The 22,860-nt window shown below is 37.2% G+C and overlaps 1 protein-coding gene across 2 annotated transcripts in view; it reads left to right on the plus strand.

Moving 5' to 3' along the window:
- The window catches only part of Miro (mitochondrial Rho GTPase), a 37,585-nt gene that overhangs the window by 11,449 nt on the left and 3,276 nt on the right, over positions 1-22,860 (plus strand). Inside the window, exons 5-9 of one of the 2 annotated variants that reach the window (XM_074173781.1) lie at positions 5,869-6,197; positions 14,405-14,535; positions 14,647-14,862; positions 18,555-18,751; positions 21,828-21,899. In XM_074173781.1, coding sequence (XP_074029882.1) covers positions 5,869-6,197; positions 14,405-14,535; positions 14,647-14,862; positions 18,555-18,751; positions 21,828-21,899 — 945 coding nt within the window. The remainder of the gene's footprint in view (positions 1-5,868; positions 6,198-14,404; positions 14,536-14,646; positions 14,863-18,554; positions 18,752-21,827; positions 21,900-22,860) is intronic. The other variant, XM_074173785.1, reaches the window with a different exon arrangement.

Below are 22,860 nucleotides of genomic sequence, written 5' to 3' on the forward strand. Positions count from 1 at the left end.
AAATAAGTAACTCTATACATGGATGTGTAGATCATGCAAAGAAGTAACTTTCAGACACAAACTGAAAGAAAGTCCTCCTGAAACAGCTACTTTCATATAAACATTGAATTACACGAAAGAAAAAATTCTTTTGAAACAAATACTTCTCTATATGAACACTGAATTGTACAGAAGATACATTTCTCTACTCAGTTTATATTTCAAACATTCGTTGTGGAATGAAAATCAGGTATCATTCACATGAGTTCTACTTTGAATGAATGGTAATAAATTGCACTTACATGGAACACTGTCACCCTCACTGGTATACACCGATGTTTCGACTTAAGACACTTGCCCCAAGGCTCTTCAGTACCAAATTGGATAACATTATAGAAAATACACACACTTCATTTATGAATTATGATTTTTAATGTCACGGAATAAGCTTGATCTGCTTATGTCATCGATGACATCGTAATGACATTCATTCACCTATTTGATTTAATCCCAGCCAAGAGGAATCTTATTTGAAATAAACAAGTTATTGTTAACTTCATTCTTTTGTTTTTTAAATCATGATACACAATTATCCTTTCCGAAATTCAGTTGCAAAGTTCAAAATTAACGTTTAAAATTCTTTTGATATTCGAGTAGATGATTGAAAATAGAAAAAGATTCACCATATGTATTGAATTTTTCAGCCTGATTTAATAATATTCAAAAGTATTTCTAAAAAAAAAAAACATCTCAGTCTGTCAATTTTCAATCTAAAGGAGTAAATTTCCAAAGGCTTGAGACCTGCACCATTTTTGCAAAGATGAAATTTTGAGAATGTGTGTATTATGCACTCAATTTTTAACTTTATTGGAAATTTTTTGCTTGCATAAGAGCAAATTCTTTTAGAATTAGTCCATATCTCATAAACGGTCTGAGATAGGTATAGGACATAGTTGATCAAAGTTGTTCACATTGGTAGGCTAAATTCGAAAATTGAATAATATACAGGGTGTTCCATTTGAAAAAATTAGTTATGGTCGTTTTTCAAAAATACAAATTGAGACGTATTTTTCAGACACTCTGTACAAAATAAGATTTAAGTTTCGTTCTGAAATAACAACCACCATACCTTATCTTAATATTTCCAGAATTTGAGTTCGGTGTATCAGTTGATTCATGCGATATTAAATATTGAAAAAAACATGTTTTCGCCAAAAAAAATTAGAAAATAATTAATATTTTGAAAACGGTGAGAGATAGGTATAGAACATGGTTCACAAAAGTAATTTGGATTTCGATGCAGAATTCATAAATGATATAATATATAGGGTGTCTATTTGAAATTTCCAAGTTGATGTCTGTTACATGTAGATGTGGCAACAATGCGGTGATGAAAATATTTTCAAACGATAGATCTCAGCCATCGACATCGGTAACCAAACTTTGAAACTATCATCTTTTTTTATTCTCCAGATACGTCTAATAGACCATCGTATATGGAATACCCTGTATTTATTCCACTTCAACACTCCCACGTGGACATCCGGTCCACCCCGGCCTCCAACCGGCGTGAATGGGAGCAGGTGTTATATATTTATTCCACTTCAGCACTCCCACGTGGACATCTGGTCCACCCCGGCCCCAACCGGTGTGAATGGGATTCACAAAAATTTCTTCTTGGGATACTTCTGTGTTCTATTTCTAATAAGCTTTGTTACCATGTCCACACCATGATGCAATAAAGCGTATTCTCCCTATCTCAAATGGTCCTCACAACAGATACTACATCAATGCTTTGGGTAGAATGGAACCGCAGATCCACATCATTAATGTAATTTCTGCTGTGAAGAGAACTAGACAAAAAGCTTTGTCACAGTTATATCCGGCTATAGAGGTTTAAAATGTTTTCCTTAAGATATTGAAGCTCCTTGTCCAGTCTGTTTTTGAAAGTGTTTTTATTATAAGCTGTTAGTGTTTGCTCATGGAGACAATCCAGAAATAACCGCCTCATCGACTAAAGAAATTTCTGTATAGTTTCAGGTTTCCACAATTTACTCTTGCGTTATCAAAATTTTTTCTGGTAAATATGTGGACTGTTGAAAGAATAAGGTGAACGTTCAAATTTCCCGGGCTACATACTAGGGTGGCTGCAAAAAATCGAAGTCGGAATTTTGTTCGTCTGGACCCCACAAAATGATTCTCCTTTCCAGATATTGAGATAGCCGAAATTTGGGCTCGATTGAACGACGTTAACCCGTGCCGCTCGTCCCTCAAAGTTTGAAAAAAAACCCAAATTTTCGGCCAAAAAGCTGACATATGGAACCATAACTCCAGAACGATGAATAATAAAAACACGTTTAGTATCTCAAAAGAAGGCTAATGTTGTTCTTCAAAATTTGTATTTTATTTTAATTCAAACCGAGTTACAACAGCTTTTAGCCCCAAAAACGTGACCTGGTACCACTATCAGTACTACATGAATTGATAATTTTACATAGTTATCTAATCTATTCTAGAACTTTTGTTAAAGTAGTTTTTGAAACGTCAGAATATAATGCCCGTCATTTTCTTACAACTTGCACGTCATATTGCTTTTGGTCTTCATCTTTTGTCAGAAGGTTGTTGAAGTCGGTTATTAATTTAACACCACGCTCAGTCATATCATTAACTACTTTTAATAATTTGACAGATGTTTGGATGTTGTCTTAGGAAATCTGTTTTTATATTAAATCGGTCAAATAATGTAAACGTTTGTAATGTAAATGTAAGTAAATTAACCAATCCTCCATCAACTACCTCTTTTAATTTTTCTTTCCTAACTTTGGGATTTACAACCCTAGCGTGCTCTGATGGTTCATCTGTGGTACTGAGCAATATACAGGGTGTTCATTAAGTATGTACCATAAATTTAACAGACGATTCTTTTGGTAATTTTAAGACAAAATGTTCATATAAACATGGGTCCGCAAATCCTTCGTTCTCAAGATATGTAAGAACGTGATTCAATTTATTAAATCCAGTGGTGTCTCGAGCCACTGGACGCCACTCGAGCCACCTAAATCGAATATTGTTAACAGATGAAGCTTATTTTTCTCTCAATTCAATTATTAACTTCCACAACAATCACATTTGGGCCGAAAACAATCCACAGGCCTTGATAGAAAATAATTTTGAAGAACAGTTTTCTTTTAATATTTGGGTTGGAATTGTTGGTGACCATCTCATTGAGCCTCACTTCCTTCCACCTAGACTTAATGGAGAAGAATACCGAAGGTTTTTAGTATTTGTTTTACCTGGACTTTTAGAAGAAATTCCAGTGATGGAAAGATTCCGTATGTGGTACATGCACGATGGTGCTCCACCACACTTTAGTGTAGTGGCACGGCAATTTTTGAATGAAAATTACCGTAATCGCTGAATTGGGAGAGCAGGCCCACACCCATGGCCACCTCGCTCGCCCGAAATGAATCCCTTAGATTACTTTCTCTGGGGACACCTTAAAGCGTTGGTATACAAAACTGCTATTCAAAGTGAAGAGGATTTACGGAATAAAATCATTATTTCATGTGGCATAATAAAAAATACGCCAGGTATTTTCAGAAGAGTGCGAAATTCAATGATGCGGCGGCTAGACGGTTGTATTGAAGCCGAAGGAGGCCATTTCCAACACTTAATTTAGTGCAATTCGTTAGTCTTGATGTTAATGTTATTTAATATTTGTTGTTATTGTTACATAATTAGTATTGAAAAATTGTTGAAATAATAATTTCCAAAAGAAACATTCAATTCCCCGTATTATTCCTTGTGAGGTCCAGGCATATGCAATTAGGTCGACTTTTTTTTCTTAAAAACTAAGCAAGATGCGAAAAAAATCGAGAGACAAAAAAGTTGTATTTCTAATTGCTCAATCCAAAGAAATAATAAAAATTGCACAAAAGTCAGTGGCGTACATTTTTAGGTCAAAAATATTCGTTCAAATCCCGCTCGAGTCGCCACTGGATTTAATGAATTGAATCACGTTCTTACGTATCTTGAGAACGAAAGATTTGAGGATCCATGTTCATATGAACATTTCGTCTTAAAATTACCTGAAGAATCGTCTGTTAAATTTATGGTACATACTTAATTAACACCCTGTATTAGTCATGGTGGGATCGAAGAAAGATAATCCTACCAACTCTGCATTCAAATACCACAAATGGTTCGAAAATTTAGTGGGCTATTTCTGCAATGTCGTCAATGTCTACCAAGCTATGCAAAATACCTAGCAAAATACCTAAATCTTGCTTTGGTGTAAGATGCTCTTTTGGAGCATTGAACCAAGCTTTACAATAAATTTTAACCAGGAAAACAGAAATATTTAGACATCTTAAATTGGCGACAAAAAATTAAAATTTTTAAGCAGTGAATAGCCTTTGCCATTCACCTAGGGTGATGAATGGCTTCTGGAATTCAAAAACCCACAACGTTGCCGTCTAGTGATCCAACAAATACGATAACCTACTGCAATAGCTCCTTGTAGTCATCTCTGGGGTGGCTCTCACTTAATTCGGTGTCGAATTCAGCATTACCATTTGCAATTACTTCTGGAGTTAGCTGCTTTTGTATTAGATTGTCACTGATACTTGTGTCGTATTTTTCTTTGTCTGTCTTGGACCACGCAGTGAGGAGTCTCTTAAAATGTGTGTGGATGAGGTCCAGTGGTTGATCCCATTTTTGTGTCGAATACGCCTCTTAAGAGAATTTCCAAGATATGGTGACGGCAAGCTAGATATAACAATTCTCTTCCTAACATTTGCTTCAATATGACGCATGCTCCTTTGAGTCTTCCCGTGTTGGATGCTGTAGTATCAAAGTACATCGCCTTGACGGTATCAGAAAAACCCCATTCATGTAGGCATTCATATACCGCTTCGGCTTGCTCCTCTCCAGAACTGTTTGCTGTTATAGCAACTCCCAGCAGCTGTTTCCTTTTGCCATATGAAATAGCAATAGCTATTCGCTCACATTGTTCATTTTTTAAAACACCCAGTAAAAGTTTAGCAAAGTTTACTGAATTCTTTTGCATCTAGAAGAAACAATATTGGTCCCAAAATGGAACTTCGTTGAATACCCAACCTAATTTTCACTTCCTTATAGTTACTTGTCAATTTTTTTTGTTGTTTTTGTAATGAATGATTATAGTTAAATCACATGTTTTGATTTCTTGACTTGCATTATGTGATCAACCATCTTAATGGTGTCTCACGCAAAATAGTTGTGTTGCCACTGACATGTTGAATTATTTTAATCCATTTATCAAACAAAAATGTGGAAAATTTACAAAGAAAGGAAGAAAGAAAATAAGTAAAATCAAAATTGTCTATAAATATATGTAGAATATACATAGAAGTTTCTTTCGTACACAAACTGGAAGAAAAACCCCTGTCTAAACAACTAGTTTCATATGAACATTGAATGCCACTCACATGAAACGCTATCGTCTTCATTGTGAGAGATATTTTATATCAGTTCCTTTCATATGTCACATTGTGTAGAGTTCCTATTTTTCAATTCCATAACAAATAATGTTATGGAAGTAGGGTTTTTTCTTCAAGTTTGTATCTGAAAGAAATTTCTGTGTATACTTACATACCTTTATTAAGAGTCAGTTTCTTCCTTTTCTTTTTTTCAATTCATATTTGATCCAGTGTGATCCAAAAGTCTCTGTAAAGTTGAATTGAGAATTATTTCCAGTTCCAACAACTTTCTAAATTGAAACCCATATTTTTATCACAGAAAACCTGAACCCCTGGTATTCTTTACCGCTTAGATCAACCTGTATGAAATTTCTTGATAATATTTCAGGCCATATTCATTCTTTATTTTTCAGTTTTCGATTATTTTCAGCCTGAAAGTTCCATCCGGTTCCACCACAGAGTTGTCCTACAAAGGTCAGATGTTTCTCACACATTTGTTCGAAAGGTATGACAAAGATCGCGACAAAGCTCTGTCACCTCCCGAGTTCGAGGATCTGTTCTCCATGTGCCCAACGCCTGCCTGGAGTCCAGACGTCGGCTCCATGGTCTCTACCAACGAAAAGGGTTGGATCACCTTTGAAGGGTACATGTGCCAATGGGCGTTGATGACTCTAGTCGATTTGCCGAGGACTCTGGAATATCTCGCTTATTTAGGGTATAATATTTATGAGAACGAGAGCCAGACGACTGCAATTCAAGGTTAGTAGTTTATTTATTTGATTTAGGTTCATCAGACTATATAGCTTTATTATGAAAAAATGCGCCATTAGCTCCGAAATTTATTTCGTTTATTTATCTTTTGATAATGTCATAGGTTCTTATTTCTCATTGGAAATTATTCCACTTATGACACCATATTTACCTTATTACACCACAATGGATCTGTTTGAAAAAATCTGTTTAAAATCTGTTTTTCCGTTAATCAGCTGTCGCCCCCATACGAACGACAATTCTCAGAAGTTGAGAAACTTGTGCTAGCTAAAGACTAACGAGGTCTTACCTTTTAACGTGTGATTCCTAACACGGTTGTAGAATCATCCCAGCTTCAACCAGATAAATTCTCTTGAAAAAAATATCTGCTCGAGGCGGGAATCGAACCCACGGCCTTCCGATTGTGAGTCGGGCGCACTACCACCGCGGCCATCTGTATCTGTAGAGTAGGGAGGGTGAGTGTAAGCCCACGCACTTAGGCCACATGTGACCCATTGTACATCCTCCCGAGGAGTTGTCCTCCTAGGTCGTCGTCCATCCTGTCCTTTCCAGGAAGGTGGACAGGTCGCTGGGAGACATCTCCTTTATATCGGCAGGTGTAGGCCAAGACTCGCCGAACACACACTCTCTTATTGACGATAACTCCGGGCACTCGCACAGGATATGCCTGACAGTCTCATCTTCCTGTTCACACATCCTGCATAGAGGTGTGTCCACTAGCCCCATATTATGTAGGTGTTTCCTTAGCTGACAGTGGCCAGTCAGAAATCCTACTGTAAGGCGTAGATTTTTCCTGGTCATCGCCAGATATTTCTTCGGCGCCAGCTTCCCAGGGTCGCCCAAGGTGATCCTGGCAAGATTACATCCTTTGATTTCATCCCATCTCTTTAAAGATTGAGCATGGGTGTAACATTTGACTAGTTCCGCAATTGTCGATGTCATCAGGCCGTGGGTGCCACTTGGTCCTAAAATTCTTAGTCCAGCCGCTTCCTTGGCTAAAGAGTCGGCAATGCGATTACCTTTACTCCTTTCGTGCCCTTTAACCCACCTCAGGATAATGTTATTATCTACCGAGGCTTTGGCTAAATCTTGGTGGCACTCTAGTGCTAGTCCTGAAGTAACACGGTGTCTGTTCAAGGCTAATAGTGCTTGTCTGCTATCAGTGCAGATTGTAATGTTTTTGCCAGAAATTCTTTTCTTGGTTATTTCTTTTGTGGCGATTGAGATACCAGCCAGTTCTGTTTGGACCACGCTGGTATTTCTTCCCATTCCCCATTTAATCCTTAGGCTTAGTGATCTGGAGTACACTCCACATCCTGAACCTTCTTTGGTTTTTGAGCCATCTGTATAAATCCGTATTGCATTTGTAGCATCTGACTCTGTGTTCTGCTTAATTTGTATTTTGTAGGGTTTATTAAACACAAACCTGGGTTCAATTGCATCACTTGTTGCCTGCAGCAGAGGTTGCGCAGTAAGCGCTTCCCGCCATAGGCCCAGCCTCAATCGACCCATTCCTACTTCTAGGTTTACACCAGCCGTGTGCAATCGTATCATGGCCATTAACGCAACCTCCTTAACGTACAGATCCAGAGGGGTCAGACCCGTGATTAATTCCATTGCCGCGGTTGGTGTTGTTCTCATGGCTCCTGTGATGTTTAAACAAGCCAGTCGCTGTATTTGATATAATTTTTGGATGGCCGTTGCTTGTAGAACTTTCGGTCCCCATGCAATGGCTCCATACGTTAACATAGGTCTTATTATTGCAGTGTAGATCCAGGCGACTACACGGGGTGAAAGACCGCATGCGCGTCCCACTGTCCTCCGACATTGCTCATAAGCCACGTATGCTCTTTTTGCTCTGCTCTGTAGATGAGAGTTCCATGTTAGCTTCTTGTCGAGGATAATACCAAGGTATTTCACCTCTTCAGAGAAGTTCAGTTGGCTTTTGAAGATTTCGGGAGGTTTTAAGCCCGTTAAACTTCTTTTCCTGGTGAAAAGGACCATCTCAGTCTTCTTGGGATTGATCGACAGTGAGTGTTCCTTACACCATGTTTCTATCAATTTGAGCCCATCCTGCGCTCTATCGCACAGTGTGTTTACAAATTTGCCGGTCTGCAAGATAACTATGTCATCTGCGTATGCAATTGTGTAGAATCCATTTTTGTTAAGGTGATTAATTAGGGTATCCAGAACTATGTTCCAGAGAAGGGGTGATAAAACCCCTCCCTGTGGACATCCCCTCATGACCAGTCCTTTAACTGTGATGTCTTCTACATTAATACTTATTGCTCTGCTAGAGAGCATCTGGAGTATCCATTCTCCTACTACCAGGGGTACATTCCTGGAGTGTAGTTGCTGGGTAATTGTTGGAAAGGTTGTTTTATCAAACGCTCCCTCAATATCTATGAATATACCTAGGGTGGATTCTTTGTTGTCCAATGATCTCTCGATTCTGCCAACCACATGGTGAAGGGCAGAATCAGTAGACCTTCCCGGGGTATATGCATGCTGATTTGGATGAAGTGGGTTGTTAACAAGTACTTCATCTCTTATGTACCGCTCACATAGCCTCTCCATGGTTTTTAAGAAAAACGATGTGAGACTAATTGGTCGGAATGCTTTTGGTAGGGTGTAGTCCATCCTACCTGGTTTGGGTATAAATACTACTCTTACTTCTCTCCACTTACTGGGAATATACCTCAGAGCTAGAGAGGCTCTGAATATTCCAACCAGGTGTGGCATAAGAGTGTCCAGTCCCCACTGAAGTAGGGCTGGTCTTATACCGTCAGGCCCTGGTGACTTGAAGGGGGAAAAGCCCGATATAGCCCATCTTATTTTGTCCTCATCAATTACTGTACTAGCATATTGCCAGTCATATTGTGAGGGTGTTATTGGTACATCCGTCCAGTTCGCCGTTCCAGGAAAGACAGAACCTGGGAAGTGAGTTTCCATAAGAATCTCAGCACTCTCCTGGAGGTTGGCGGCTTTGTCGCCATTTTTCCTCGTCAGGATGCCGATAGTCTTTTGGTGGTCATTTGAGAGTGCCTTCTGTAGCCTAGAAGCTAGTGGAAAGTCTTCGACTGCCTCACAATAGGCTCTCCAGGCTTCTCTTTGTTTTCGTCTGCAGACTTTTTTGAACTCTCTGAGGTTGGCTTGATATATAACCCAGTCCTCTTCGAGTCTTGTACGTTTTGCCTTGTTAAAGGTCGTTCTCGCTGACTTCCTGAGGTGTTCCAATTCAGGGCACCACCATGTGTTGGTTGTGCCATGCGTTTGAACCATCCTCATTGGACAGGATTCCTTATAGGCAGTGTCTATTTTGTTGTGGATAGATACTGTGCACCTTTCCAGTTCTTCATTGTTGCCAGGAGTCAGGACCTCTGTTTCCCGCAGAGCTCCTCTTAAGAGTCGATTGTAGAGAGCTACATCCGTCCTCTTCGGGTCACGGGATTTCACAGTAGTCCTGAGATCCTGGCTTACCGTATAGGTCAGCCAGCGGTGGTCTGACATAGAGATATGGTCCGAGACTTGCCAGTCTTGGATTTTGTTTGATATTTCGGCTGTCGTGAGCGTGATATCTATTAACGTTTGGCTACGGGCATTAATAAATGTTGGCTCCGTGCCTCTGTTCAAGATTGTTAGATCTTTCTGTATTATATATTCGTATAGTGACTTACCTCGGGCGTTGATATCCTTGCTGCCCCAGCTCACGTGGTGAGAGTTTGAGTCGCAACCCAATATGAGCTCCACTCTCTGGTTGAGGCAGTGGTCCACTAGTACTTCCATTTCTCTGGTCGGTGGTAGGGTGGCTGCATCTGAAGGGAGGTACACCGATGCGATTATCAACGCCATATATTTGCCTTTCCCAACTGGACATTCAACTTTGACCGCAGTGAGATCTGAGGTGCTGAATTGTGCCATCGGAAACGCTCTGTATTTCCTAGGAACGTAGACAGCCGTCCTAGGTTGCTGGTTGCTTGGTAAGCTGAAAATTTGACCAGTTAAACTACTGAAACCAGTAATTTTGGTCTTAATTATCCAGGGCTCCTGGATCAAAGCTATTGCCTCCTCCAATACATCAAGGTGGCGACATAGTGTTGCCGTTGCCGCCTTTTTGTGTTGGAGGTTGCATTGTATTATTTTTACTTTTTTTCCAACGTCCTTGCCCATGAGACAGTTGTTGGATACAAAGTTACCTTTAGAGGTCCATCTGCTCCCCTGCTAAGGGGGAGGTGGCCTCGCTGTTTTTGGGTGCCTCCTCCGTCAGGTCATCGAATGTCATCTGTTCAGATGCTTCGACTTCCTTTTCGGGACCCATGGTGGCCTTGGGGTCAATATCCACTTTAGGTGGTTCAACTTCCAAGGACCTAGGGTCTTCAGAGGTACCCTCTGTTTCTTTTATTGTTGCCCTAATAGTCAGTGAGGTAAACGCGTAGCTTAACCTCATTGACTTCTTCTTCAGGACAGCCATATCATCTTCTCCGATCCCGAAGACGAAGAGGTGTCCTTGTGGGTTCATCTTAACCTCATGATGGAAGGTGCACCATCTTGCTACCTTCAGGTCAGGATTCTGCGCCTTTAGCCGACCCAGCACCCTCTCCTTTTCACCGGATGTCGTCTTGTGGACGTCCTCCGGGATCCAGAGTGAGGCTTTGGTAAGCTTCGGGAGCTTATCCACACTGACGACTGCAAGTGATGCCTCCTCCCATGGCTTAATATTCATTGTGGCTTTCTTCAGCCACTCTAGCGTCACGTCGTCATCGCAGACCACTCTGATGATTTCACCGGAGTATGTCCACGACTTGAACGTGGGCGGTTTGCTGTTGTTGCTGGAGGCGGAGAAGATGATCTTGTCCAGCTCCTCCAACAGTTGTTTTTTGATGAGACTCTCTCGTTCTGCGGTAACCTTACCGTACGGGTTAGTCTCATCTATGATGGCTACCTTGAGGTGTCTCAAGGCGGCCTCCACGAAGGTTTTGGAAGGTGCAGCGACATTTCTGTCGCTGCGCAGCTTCTTCAACCTTCTTGGGGTTCCCTCCGTGGAGGTACTCGCGTGAGGGCGCTTTCCTGCGGTGGCAGCCGGTTCCTTGCCTTTTTCCAAGGCGGAGCTCTTGGCGCCCTCCGCAAGAGGTGCCCTTGTTGTTGAGGATGGAGTGGGAGAGGTGGAGGGTGCACTCATAGTTGCTGCCACTTCTGCCTCTTTCGCTCTCTTCCTCCTCTTGGCCTCGGCGCCGCTGATACGCTTACGCCTTGGCCTTTGCGTTGCATCGCGAGGTGGTCTGCTATGTCCAGCCTCTTTCTGAGCGGTAGCTTGGGGTGAGCATTTCTGTTCATCCCCAGCCCCCGCCCTAAATTGAGGTGAGCATTGCTGTCCAGCCTCGGGATTGTTTGGTTTTTTGTACTTACGTTTTGTTTCCATGTATGTTCCCACGAGTAGCAAGGGAAGGGTTGGTCACCTCTAGCAGAGCCCCGCATTACCAGAGGAAGGCTAGTTACAATGAGGTTTCGCCCGGTTCCTCAAGGGGATCGTTCGTAACCGCATATAACCCTGCGGCCATTCAGCTGTCGACACGATTCCTTACATCTTAGCTTGGGTAGGCTGGTCCGCGGTGGCATGTTTTGCAGGGCTTTTGGGGGGTTTTAGTTCCCCTCACCCTACTTATTTCTGCCACTGACCAGGAGTCCGTCAACCCCGTCCGTTAGGCCCCATTGGCTTCCCGGATAGGACCTCCAGTCCCCTGGCCGTTCCCCTATCCGCCACCTGGGGACGCGCCCGATAGGTAGCCCAACCCGCGGCCATTCTACAATCAGAATAAGAAATGAAGGGATTAGTTGACATTACTGCTGTTATAGTGTGAAAGGTATTTTCTGTTTTTTTGGCTGTGGTCTGCAAGTTTTTATGCCTGACGTTTCGTCTATTACTGCGGTAGACATTATTAAATGCGATGTGGGTCGTTTATTGTCTCTTCTTTTCTATTTAACTTATCTCTGTGTTTTTGAATTTCTATTGCCTCTCTATATACTCTTGGCAGCTCAATAATTCGAAATATAAGACTAACTCTCGTTAACTCAAGATTCAATGTTTCATTCATTTCTTCTGCTTTCTGTATTGTAAAAAAATAGAAAAGGGGTTGTTTAGAAAAATTGTTTCGGGTATCTGTTACATTTCTAGATACATAATTCAGGTTTTTTTTTATTATTAAAAATACAACAACAGCGTAAAGTTTTACACAGTTAAGACACTATAAATATAAAATATGTTGTTATGCTCCCTAATCAGCAAAAATGCTGGTCTCGGGATTCACAAACATTCAATATAATAAGTGAAACACAAAAACTAGTAAACCACTACTAAGCTCATAGTACTAACACATCAGACATGTGTCTTGAGGCTCAGATGTTCTTTTAAACTATTGATGAATGAACTATAGCCCGGCAACTCACGTATATGGACAGCTAATTCATTGAAGACTTTTATAGCCTGTGTAATAGGGTTGTATAATCTTTTGTTCGTTCTTACCATGCTCAGGTGTAAGTCATTTCTACCCCATGTATTATACTCATAAAACTGGTTGTTGATTAGTAGATCGTTGTTGCTTTTGATTCTTTTGTTTTTTATTTTATATATGTTCTTGCATTGCTCAATTTTAAGTAGATATTTAATTGGGTGTAGTTCAGTTTGTGAGAATAAATCATTTGTTTGGTTTGAAATAAAATTTTTATTGATTTATTTTGTAGCGTTTGAATTTTTTTGAAATTAGTAATGCCCCAATTACCCCATATGATTAACAGATATCTAAGATTCGCCTATATATATGCATTGTAAACCAAGTGTCTATTACTGAAACTAAGTAACTGGAACACCTATATAGAGCTCCTAACATTGGTACAATTTTATCGTTAATATGACCAGTTTAACTTGTCATCTATTATGAGTCCTAAATACTTGGTTTTTTCAACATTCATTAAGGGTGTTATTTATTCTTAATTCAATTTTACCACAAATTCTATTTTTTTGTTTAAATAGCATGTAAACGGTGTTTGCAGAGTTCACCAAAAGTTTATTATGTGCCAGACAATTTAGAGAGATCTTCATTAACTGTGTTCTCCAGTAAATGTAAATCATATCCACTGTACAAAAGGATGGTGTCATCGGCAAACGTGAAATACCTTTCCTTAAGCCCGGCCTGCCTCAGTGACAGAACCATCAGTGTATACAACAGGGGTCCCAAAACGGATCCCTGTGGTACGCCACAATTATTTTTTATCTACTCACTCATGCTCTCACCAACAGCGACAAATTGGGATATTTCCTTCAAAAGTTTTGCCCCTTATACCCATGCAACATAGTTTGTTCAGAAGTGAAGTATGGTCAACAATGTCAAATGCCTTTCTTAAATCAATAACCACTCCAATAACCATTCTTTTTTTTTTCTAATTCCGATGTAATATGAATGAAATCTATTGTGGCACTTAGAGCGCTGCTAACCTTGATAAAACCATACTGATACTCATCAAGTCCCACATAACGATCAACAAAGTCCATTATTCTTGTCTTTATTATATTTTCAATAATTTTAGAGAAGGAGCACACAATTGTTATAGGTCTATAATTTTCTAAGTTTTTGTTATCACCACCCTTAATTTTCTGATTGATTCGGCCGTTACTTGATGAAGATCCATAGTAATTTCACAAACTACACCTAAACGATTTGATCTCCACAAACTTTATTGAAAAAATATATCACAACGTGTTTCGCTAAACATTAGCTTTTTCAAGTGATTAATGAAAATCACTTGAAAAAGTTAATGTTTAGCGAAACATGTTGTGATATATTTTTTCAATAAAGTTTGTGGAGATCAAATCGTTTAGGTGTTGTTTGTGAAATTACCACCCTTAAATATTGGTATTACTTTTCCAATCTTCAGTATCCCAGGAAATACCCCCGCTTTGAAAATATTGTTTATCAAATTAACAAGTATGGAACTGACATTTTTTTCAAATAATATTATGTCTCTAACGGATATGTTGTTGTGCCCTGCTGCAGAGTTTTTATTGAGTGCAACTTTGACTTCAGATACCTCCTTAGCATTGGTTTCCTTTAAGAATAATGAGCTGCCAAACAATAGTTCAGTCATTTAATTCGGAAATAATTTGATATGATGCAAGGTAAGATAATATAATTTTTTTGCAGTAACCAGAGAAAAAAAATTAGATTTGGCCAAAAAACAGTCCAGCAGAAACGTATACCAATGTCATGTCATAGGACCAACTGGATCTGGCAAGTCTACTCTCTGTCGAACTTTTGTCAAATCGAATTTAGATGTAAGTGTATATCTTTGATTTATTTGTACATACTGTAATGTTCCTTAAGCATGGGAAACCGTACATTTTATTGGTAAACAAAAGATTTTTTAAATAATGTTTGTTTTTCAGCCGAAAAATGCTTTTGTTGAGAAGACAGGAACTCCAAATTGTACAGTTAATGTAGTTCAAGTTTACGGACAAGAAAAAATAATGATACTTAGGGATATCAACGTGAGGAGCGTGTCTGATCCCTTGTTACCTCATGAAGTGCAATGTGATGTCGCATGTTTAGTGTATGACATAAGCAATGAAAAATCTTTTGAGTACATAGCTCGGATATATATCGTGAGTAAAAATTAACTCGAGGAATCATTACGTATATTTTTTTGGGGTTTTGGTTTTATGAATTTTAATGAAAAATGAGAAATGAAACTTCCTATGTTTTTATACCGCTTGTATTTGTAAACTAATGTTACTGCAATTTCGTCCTTTAAGGACATTTTTAAACGAATACAATGAACTATCCTTATAGGACGAAATCGTAGTAAAGCTAGTTATAAACACAAGCGATATAAAAACATAGAAAGTTTTATTTCTCATATTTCATGATGATTTTCTATCACACAGTTATTGGAATCATGACCTTTTCTTTATTTCTCTGATTTCAAGTAGTGATTTTTCATTTTTTGATTTTTTTTTTTCAATACATACTGGGTGTTTCTTAATCCAGTCGGCAGGTCGTGTAAAAGGAGTGTCACGACGAAAAATTCCCAACTTAATGAAATTTTAGTATGTTGTTTACACACGTTTGGTGATGTCAAATACAAGTTTTCGACTTAGAGGAGGTTGTGAAAAATTTTTGGTGGCCGAAAAACCGCAAAATTTTTGGACTTGTTTTAATTTTTCACCTAAGAAAACTAAATTCCCCGTCGAACAAAAAAATTAATCCGAAATCGGTCAGATAGGAAAGTTCAAAAACGGACGATCAAAAAATGATTTTTTTTTTACAATTCCCGTAAAAACTGCTATAACCCATTTTCAAAGTGCTGTAGCGCTACACCATCGATCCCAATCGCCTACTTCCTCCCTGAAAGTTGTAAATCATCAATTTTAGAGTTCAATTTGAAATTGGCACATTTTTTTGAATCTTCAAAACTTTTTTTCCAAAATAAGTGTTCCTCGAAAATGGTTCCATGCTCTTTCCTGGGGCTTACCGATCTCTTTGACCCATAATCAATCGATTTGATACCATACCGTGTCCATTATATCATAATTATATATTGAGGGTTAAGAATTGATTGATTGATTTATTCGTTTAAGTAGGACAATCCTAATTTACAAAAAATAAAATAGTTAACATACATTTTCAAATATTTATCCATATTTTTCAGCACATAATTTATTTTGATCATATCATATCATTAATATACATTAAAAACAATAGAGGGCCCAAAATACTACCTTGAGGAACTCCATGATTTACTGTAATAGCTGACGACATTATATCATAAATTTTTGTTGTCTGTTTTCTATTTGTAAGGTATCCTCTAATCCATTTGAATACTTTACTCTCTATACCATATTCATTTAGTTTTTTTAATAATATTTCTCTACTGTTTCAAAAGCCCGTTTTAGATCCAGTGATACTGCTATAGTGTACAGATGATTACTCATTTTTCCTTCCATTTAGTGACAGTGAGTTGTATAGCTGATTTACATGAGTGATTTGATCTAAAGCCAGACTGATTAATTAATAGCAAATTATTTGAATTAATATATTCTAATAACTGTTGATAAACTACTGACTCTAATATCCTTTCTTCAAATGGCAAAGAATTGATTGGTCTAAACTCACCACTTTTATTTGCAACCTTTTCGATAGGTGTAACAGTGCTTGTTTTTAATTCCTCGAGAAATGTGCCATTTTCCAATGATACATTCACATGCCCAATAACATCAAAGCTATTTTTCACAACTTTACTGTTTAGTTCATATATTTGACTTCCTTTATTTTCTAGATTTTTTATAATTATACCCAACTCATGTATTGATACTAATTTAAAATTACTGAATTTTTTTTCACTCCTCTGTATATTACAAGAAAACTCAACGTCTTCAATACTAGACACCATATTATCAATACTATTGACAAAGAACTCATTAAAATGCTCAGATATCTCTCGTTTACCTCTCATACATATGTGCCATTTTCCAATGATACATTCACAAAGTGGTACCACACATGCCCGATAACATCAAAGCTGAATTTCACTAGTTCGGACTTCCATTTTCTACTATATAAAATGATTTGAAATCCCTGAAACAACTATAAAAGAAGAATTAAAAATGAAGAGCTGAAAATAACAATTATATTAAGCAAAATAAACCTGAAATGAAATAATAGTGAAATAAAATACTAGTAAAAATAGAACAATTGAAAAAATAAAAATAAAGAAATGAAGAAAAGAAAATAAAAAATAAAAAGTGAAGAGATTCCAAGTCACTTTAGTTCACGACGTTTCGATTGTTAGTATCTACAATCGTCTTCGGGTGATGACTCCGATGATTTCAAATCATTTTATATAGTAGACAGTGGAAGTCCGAACTAGTGAAATTCATCATGAAACATTGTCAATCACCTTCAAACAAACATCAAAGCTATTTTTCACAACTTTAATGTTTAGTTCATAAATTTGACTGCCTTTATAGATACTTATTTAAAATTACTGAATTTTTTTTCACTCCACTGTATACTACAAAAAAACTCAACATCTTCAATACTAGACACCATATCATCAATACTATTGACAAAGAACTCATTAAAATGCTCAGAAATCTCTCCTTTATCTCTTACACAAAAAATCTGACAATTTTTTCGAATTGCATACCAGTGCAGAAATCATTAATTTGTTTAGGGTTTATTAATTTTTTAGCGTTCTCCACATTAAACGTGGATTATGTATATTTCTGATCGACGTAACAAAAAAAAAAATGCCAAAATGAGTTATTAGCGCTAAGTTACTTCCAGTTACATCAGAAACTTTGTGCCAGAACATCGTAACAGTATGCTGCTACCATCTGCTAATTCTCGTTTGACGTAAAAATATTCTGTTGAATTTTGTGCAGAAAATATGTAGATTACGTCTTGAACCACTTCGGGGCTAACACTACTGTAGTTTTTGATGGATACCCCACTGATGTTATGTACTGAAGTACGAAAGCGGCTGAGCGGTGTCTTCTGCAGCATTCCACAAAATTTTCTTTTACTGCAAGTAAGGAGTGGTACCTACCACCACCACGAAGAACGCAACCCCAGATTCTCTCCTCAAAATTCTTGCTTACAAGTGCGCCACAGGCTTCAACACCGCGGCCTGCAGTTGCAAGAAGGCAGGTCTGCAGTGCTCAGTAATTTGCAAGTATTGCTCCGGCCATGCCTGAGTTTATTGCCCAGGAGGAGCATGAACTAGAGGACAAGGACACCGAACCTCCGGAGAGCTTTCGTGACTGAAGAAGGAATAAATCCATTCTTCTATTTGGAAAAACATAAGTTTGGTCTGAAACACATTTATTGGACACTCTGAATATATTAGTAATGATTATTGAAACATAGCTTTCGTAAATCTCTACAACTTTTTCCCAAAACATTTATCTGCCACCCACCTATGGTTGATACACTCTGTACGTAACACGATAAGCTTGCTTTCATATTTTACCTGTGTTTATTTGTTTCAATTTGAGGTCTACATCATGAATTCAGCACCAATCGACATTATGTTGAGAGCATATGACTTATACTAAATCGGCTTCTATTGACATTCGCTGTGCACGAAAGGCTTATAAATTTTGCAAGTTTTTTACGTCGAACAAAAATAATGGTGTTAGAATTTTTATTTCCTCACAACGTCCAATTTTATGTAAAATTAGAACACAAAGACCATCCGAATAATAGTGTTCCTTCAAATCTTACCTATTCGAAAAATTAGATAAAAGCTCATTTGAATACTGAGTTATTTGTAATGAAGATAACTTTTTTTCAGAAATATTTTGCTGAAAGCAAAATTCCCGTTTTGATAGTAGGTTGTAAAGACGATCTTCCAGAAGTGAAACAGGACTACCTTTTGCAACCGGAAACCTTTTGTCAAAAGTACAAAATTTTGCCATTGCAAAAGTTTAGCGTTAAGGGTCACTTCCGAAAAGATGTTTTTGTCAAACTCGCCACCATGGCTGCATTCCCGTAAGTATTCCATTTGTTTGCTTATAATTATTGTGGTGAGAGGAAAATATATTTTGAAATTATCACTACTATATAGGTACCAATAATATAAATTGGGAAAACATATATGATTGGGAAAACTTACATACAATATTGGGAAAACATACAAGAAAAATTATATGTTGAAATATAAACGGAACAACTTTGAGGAAACTAATGAAAACTATTTCAAATGTTCAATTTATAAATTCAATAATGACAACTTCATGATACACAAAACTTGATGGGAATTTTTCAATTGTTCAGCACTAGTTTTATATTTTTTAGTATACACAGTTCCAATTATTTCTTCTAAGTGTGACAGATTATATTACTTGAATTACAGCTACCGGACTGAGTCATGGCCTGTGGGAGAAATTGTATCGTATCTTCACGAGTTTGACTATTTAAAATATGTTTATGCAATTTATTTTTAAACTCCATCACTAACTGAATACAGTCCTGAATTAGGATGTTTACGGCTCGAATAATCTAACAGGCTGATAACAGATTTCTACACATCTACTGCACATCTTGAGGGAGGTTCTCACCGACCATGACTCAGTCCGGCAGCTGTAGAAGGGGTATATTTTTAGGGAAACAAAATTAGGGAAAGAAAGGTTTTGGCTTTCTACTCCTTTATTTTCATACAAAAACTCTGAGAATCTTCCAAAGAAAGTAATTGATTTCTAAATGAACTCTTTATAAAGATGAGTAGATCATGCAAAGAAGTAACTTTCAGCCACAAACTTAAAGAAAAAGCCTCCTTCAAACAACTACTTTCATATAAAATTTGAATTACACGAAAAAAGAAATACTTTCGGAACAACTACTTTTATATGAACATTGAATTACACAAGATACTCTTTTTTCTATCCAGCTTGTATTTTGAACATTCGTTATGGAATTGAATCAGATATAATTCATAGGATTCCTACACAATATAGTATAATATGAAAGAGGAAAAATTTCACTGACATGGACATCTGATGTTTCGGAATAAGGCACTTTCTTTATTGCCTCTTGAGCAGCAATCTGGATAACATTATATATTATTATATTATATTACTTTGCTGAGAAAATTTCTTGTGTTTATCATGTTTTTAATGGTTGAAAACTCATTGGATTTATATAATGATGAAGTAAAGCTTGTGTTGTTTTTTTGAACTGCTCCCTGAAACATTTTTTTGTGTCCTCTACTAATTATACAATGTGTTTGTTAGTTGTTTCCAAGCAGCATGGATTTTATTTTATAAACACAGGTGTGTATGTTTAGGGTGTAGTTTTTTATAAAGGTAACGTAAAACTTGATCCCAGATATTTTATATTCTTCGTCATCATTACCAACTTTGCTAATCTATTCAATTGTTACATGTTCGCGAATTTTTTACAACCACAATTATCAAACCAACAAGCACTTTTCCCAAACACAGAAATCTCATTTATTCCATTACTACTCATCAGAATTTTACTATTTTGGAATTCCATTGTCTAATATTATTAGAAATCTATAAAAGCACAAATAAAATTCAAATGAATAGCAATAATATCAATTATATTAAGCAATAAAACGTGAAATGAAATTACAATAAAACAAATAAAAGATGAAAATGACCACAGCTAAGAAAAAAGAAAATGAAAATTAAACAATAAAACTTGAAATTAAATCACAATAATTGTAATTACAATAATTGTAATTTCATTTCATGTTTCTTTGCTCAATACAATTAATATTTTAGCTATTCTTTTTAATTTTATCTGTTCTTTAATAGATTTCAAATCATTAGTCAAACTACTCATCAGGCAGGACAGATCTACCCAAGGTAGCAGTGCCGTCTTCGATACTGAAGCTGTTTTTATTACATTGATATAGAATGGAGAAAAACCACAAATGGAAACATCCGAACTCAAATATTCACCTCTGCCAATGTTACTACAGAGTAAGATCTGGCAAATAACTCAAAAAACGACTAACTTACTGGGGACAAATGCTGGATTATTTCTGGGGGACATTGTACAAGATGCTTCTTGTTTGTCCAACAGCAAGAATTCGCCAAAAGCAATCGTCTGATCTCTGGTTTCGGAGTGTTGCTTTTCGTCAGTGCAGGACAGATCTAACCCCGACTGTTTTAAAGACACTTCATATGCAAAACCTTGATATGTTTTAAATATTATGAGGAAGTAACAGGTTAACAAATAAACAAGTTCCAATAAATTCACAACAAATTAAAACACTATGATCGCTGTATTGAAGAAAAATACATATGTCATGAAAGTAAACATTTTGAATAGTACTGGTAGTAGTGGTTAGTATCAGGACTTATCTGTAGATTTACCTGACAACTAGTGCAATTCTTCTTGCTTGACCAGTTTCTTCAACGTTTGGAATTGTGTTTCCTGTGCGAAAAAACTTGCACAAATATCTATTGAATAGGATAGGAAGACTCCTATAATGATTATTGTCAGTCTCTTGAGCAAAGAAATGTATTTTATTTTATTATTTATTTTTATATAATCCAATCGTCGTCGTAGTATTGGCCAAGGAAGGAGTTATGTCAAATCAATAAAAATTCCCAACAACAAATTTCAGAAATGACGAATGAAGTTACAAAAACTCAAATGGCATTGTCTGACAATCAGCATGGATTTTCACACTTTGCAAATCTGATTTCATAACGTGTATCCTCATTCTTTAGATTTAGGGTTATTGAACTAGTTCAATATGTTACATTAAAATGGTTCCTACACAGGGGTTAACGTTAGTTTGTGTAATTAGAAGTCCTCCTTTAAGATGCCGGGTAAACCTGATCAGTTTTTACAAATAAAACAAATGACCTGAATTGAACTTTTGAAATGATATATTGTTTATAAATGTTTTATTAGACTTTCTCTCTTTATGTGTTATCTCTCAAATTGTAGTTAATAGTACTCTCTTTTAGTTCTATTATTTTATGCATCTGCATACATGTTGGTGAAGGATTATTAATTTTCAAATATTAAAGCCCTCCTGAAATTTTATGTTTTTCTTGTCGGCTCTATGGTTATTTTTGTTTTCCAGTCCTTTACGTCGTATGGTTCATATGTTACTTGTGCGCCCTCAGCCAAGCGAGTGGTTAGATCATTTTTACAGGTTCCTACAGTTTTATCTTTTAAGATTGCCGTTGTCTATCTAACCTAGTCTTTTTCTATTGTTTCTAACCCAAAATTTAACATTGTTTGATCTCAATTGGCTACCTTTACTAACACTTTGTGTTTTGTAAAAATATATTTGTAGGGGTTCTCTGTGAAACGACTCAGAACCTGCTACGGATATAAAACAGAGTTTTTTGTTTTTGTTGCTTGCTGTTTTTTATTTTGAAATGTTCAAAATGTATGTTCAATCGTTAAGACGCTGAATAATTGGATGCATCGGCTGTAGCTCACTATTGGGTAGCAAAATTCAGAATTGGATGGACTGCTAAATATTAAGTCTCATGGCAGCGTTTGCATCACTCACTTTCAGAGATTTTTGCATGTTTCAGGTGTTTGGTAAGCGTATTGGAATATTTAGCACAATTTGCGAGTAGAATGCTGTTCAAATTATTATTTCTTCCAGTGATATTTTCCTGGAAAGAGCTGATATATTGAATATTGTCGATAAAAACCTATATCATATCTATTACCAAACATTTTTAAAAAATGAAACTTTTTTCTGGAAAAGGTTTTTAATTTCCTAATTGAACTCGTGTCTTGATAAGAGAGCTCAAAATCCAGGCAAATAGGTCAAAGTGGAAAGGGACTTTGTAGTACCCAACGTTTTGTCTGCTACAGCAGCAGACATCTTCAGTGGTGTATGCATTGACCGGGACGACGAAGGAGTATCTCAAAGCCTAAGCAATGACTGACTGTGGGGGTGAAGTGTCCATGAGAATGCTCACTCCTCATTGGTCCTCACTTGTGCTAGATTGTTCTGATTGGGCCACGTTATTGACGGGTTTTGGTGGGATATCGATCGGAGTTGTGAGTTGTATTACAGTCCGTTTTTTGTTCTTGTATCCTAGTGTTGATGCTTCTACTCCAAAAGTACACCAGCAGTACATCTATCAGCAACA

This window comes from Leptinotarsa decemlineata, unplaced genomic scaffold (genome assembly GCF_025532065.1).
Source record: "Leptinotarsa decemlineata unplaced genomic scaffold, Ldec_3_MD MMD2_P_RNA_scaffold_12, whole genome shotgun sequence".
In the NCBI taxonomy this organism is placed as follows: Eukaryota; Metazoa; Arthropoda; class Insecta; order Coleoptera; family Chrysomelidae; genus Leptinotarsa; species Leptinotarsa decemlineata.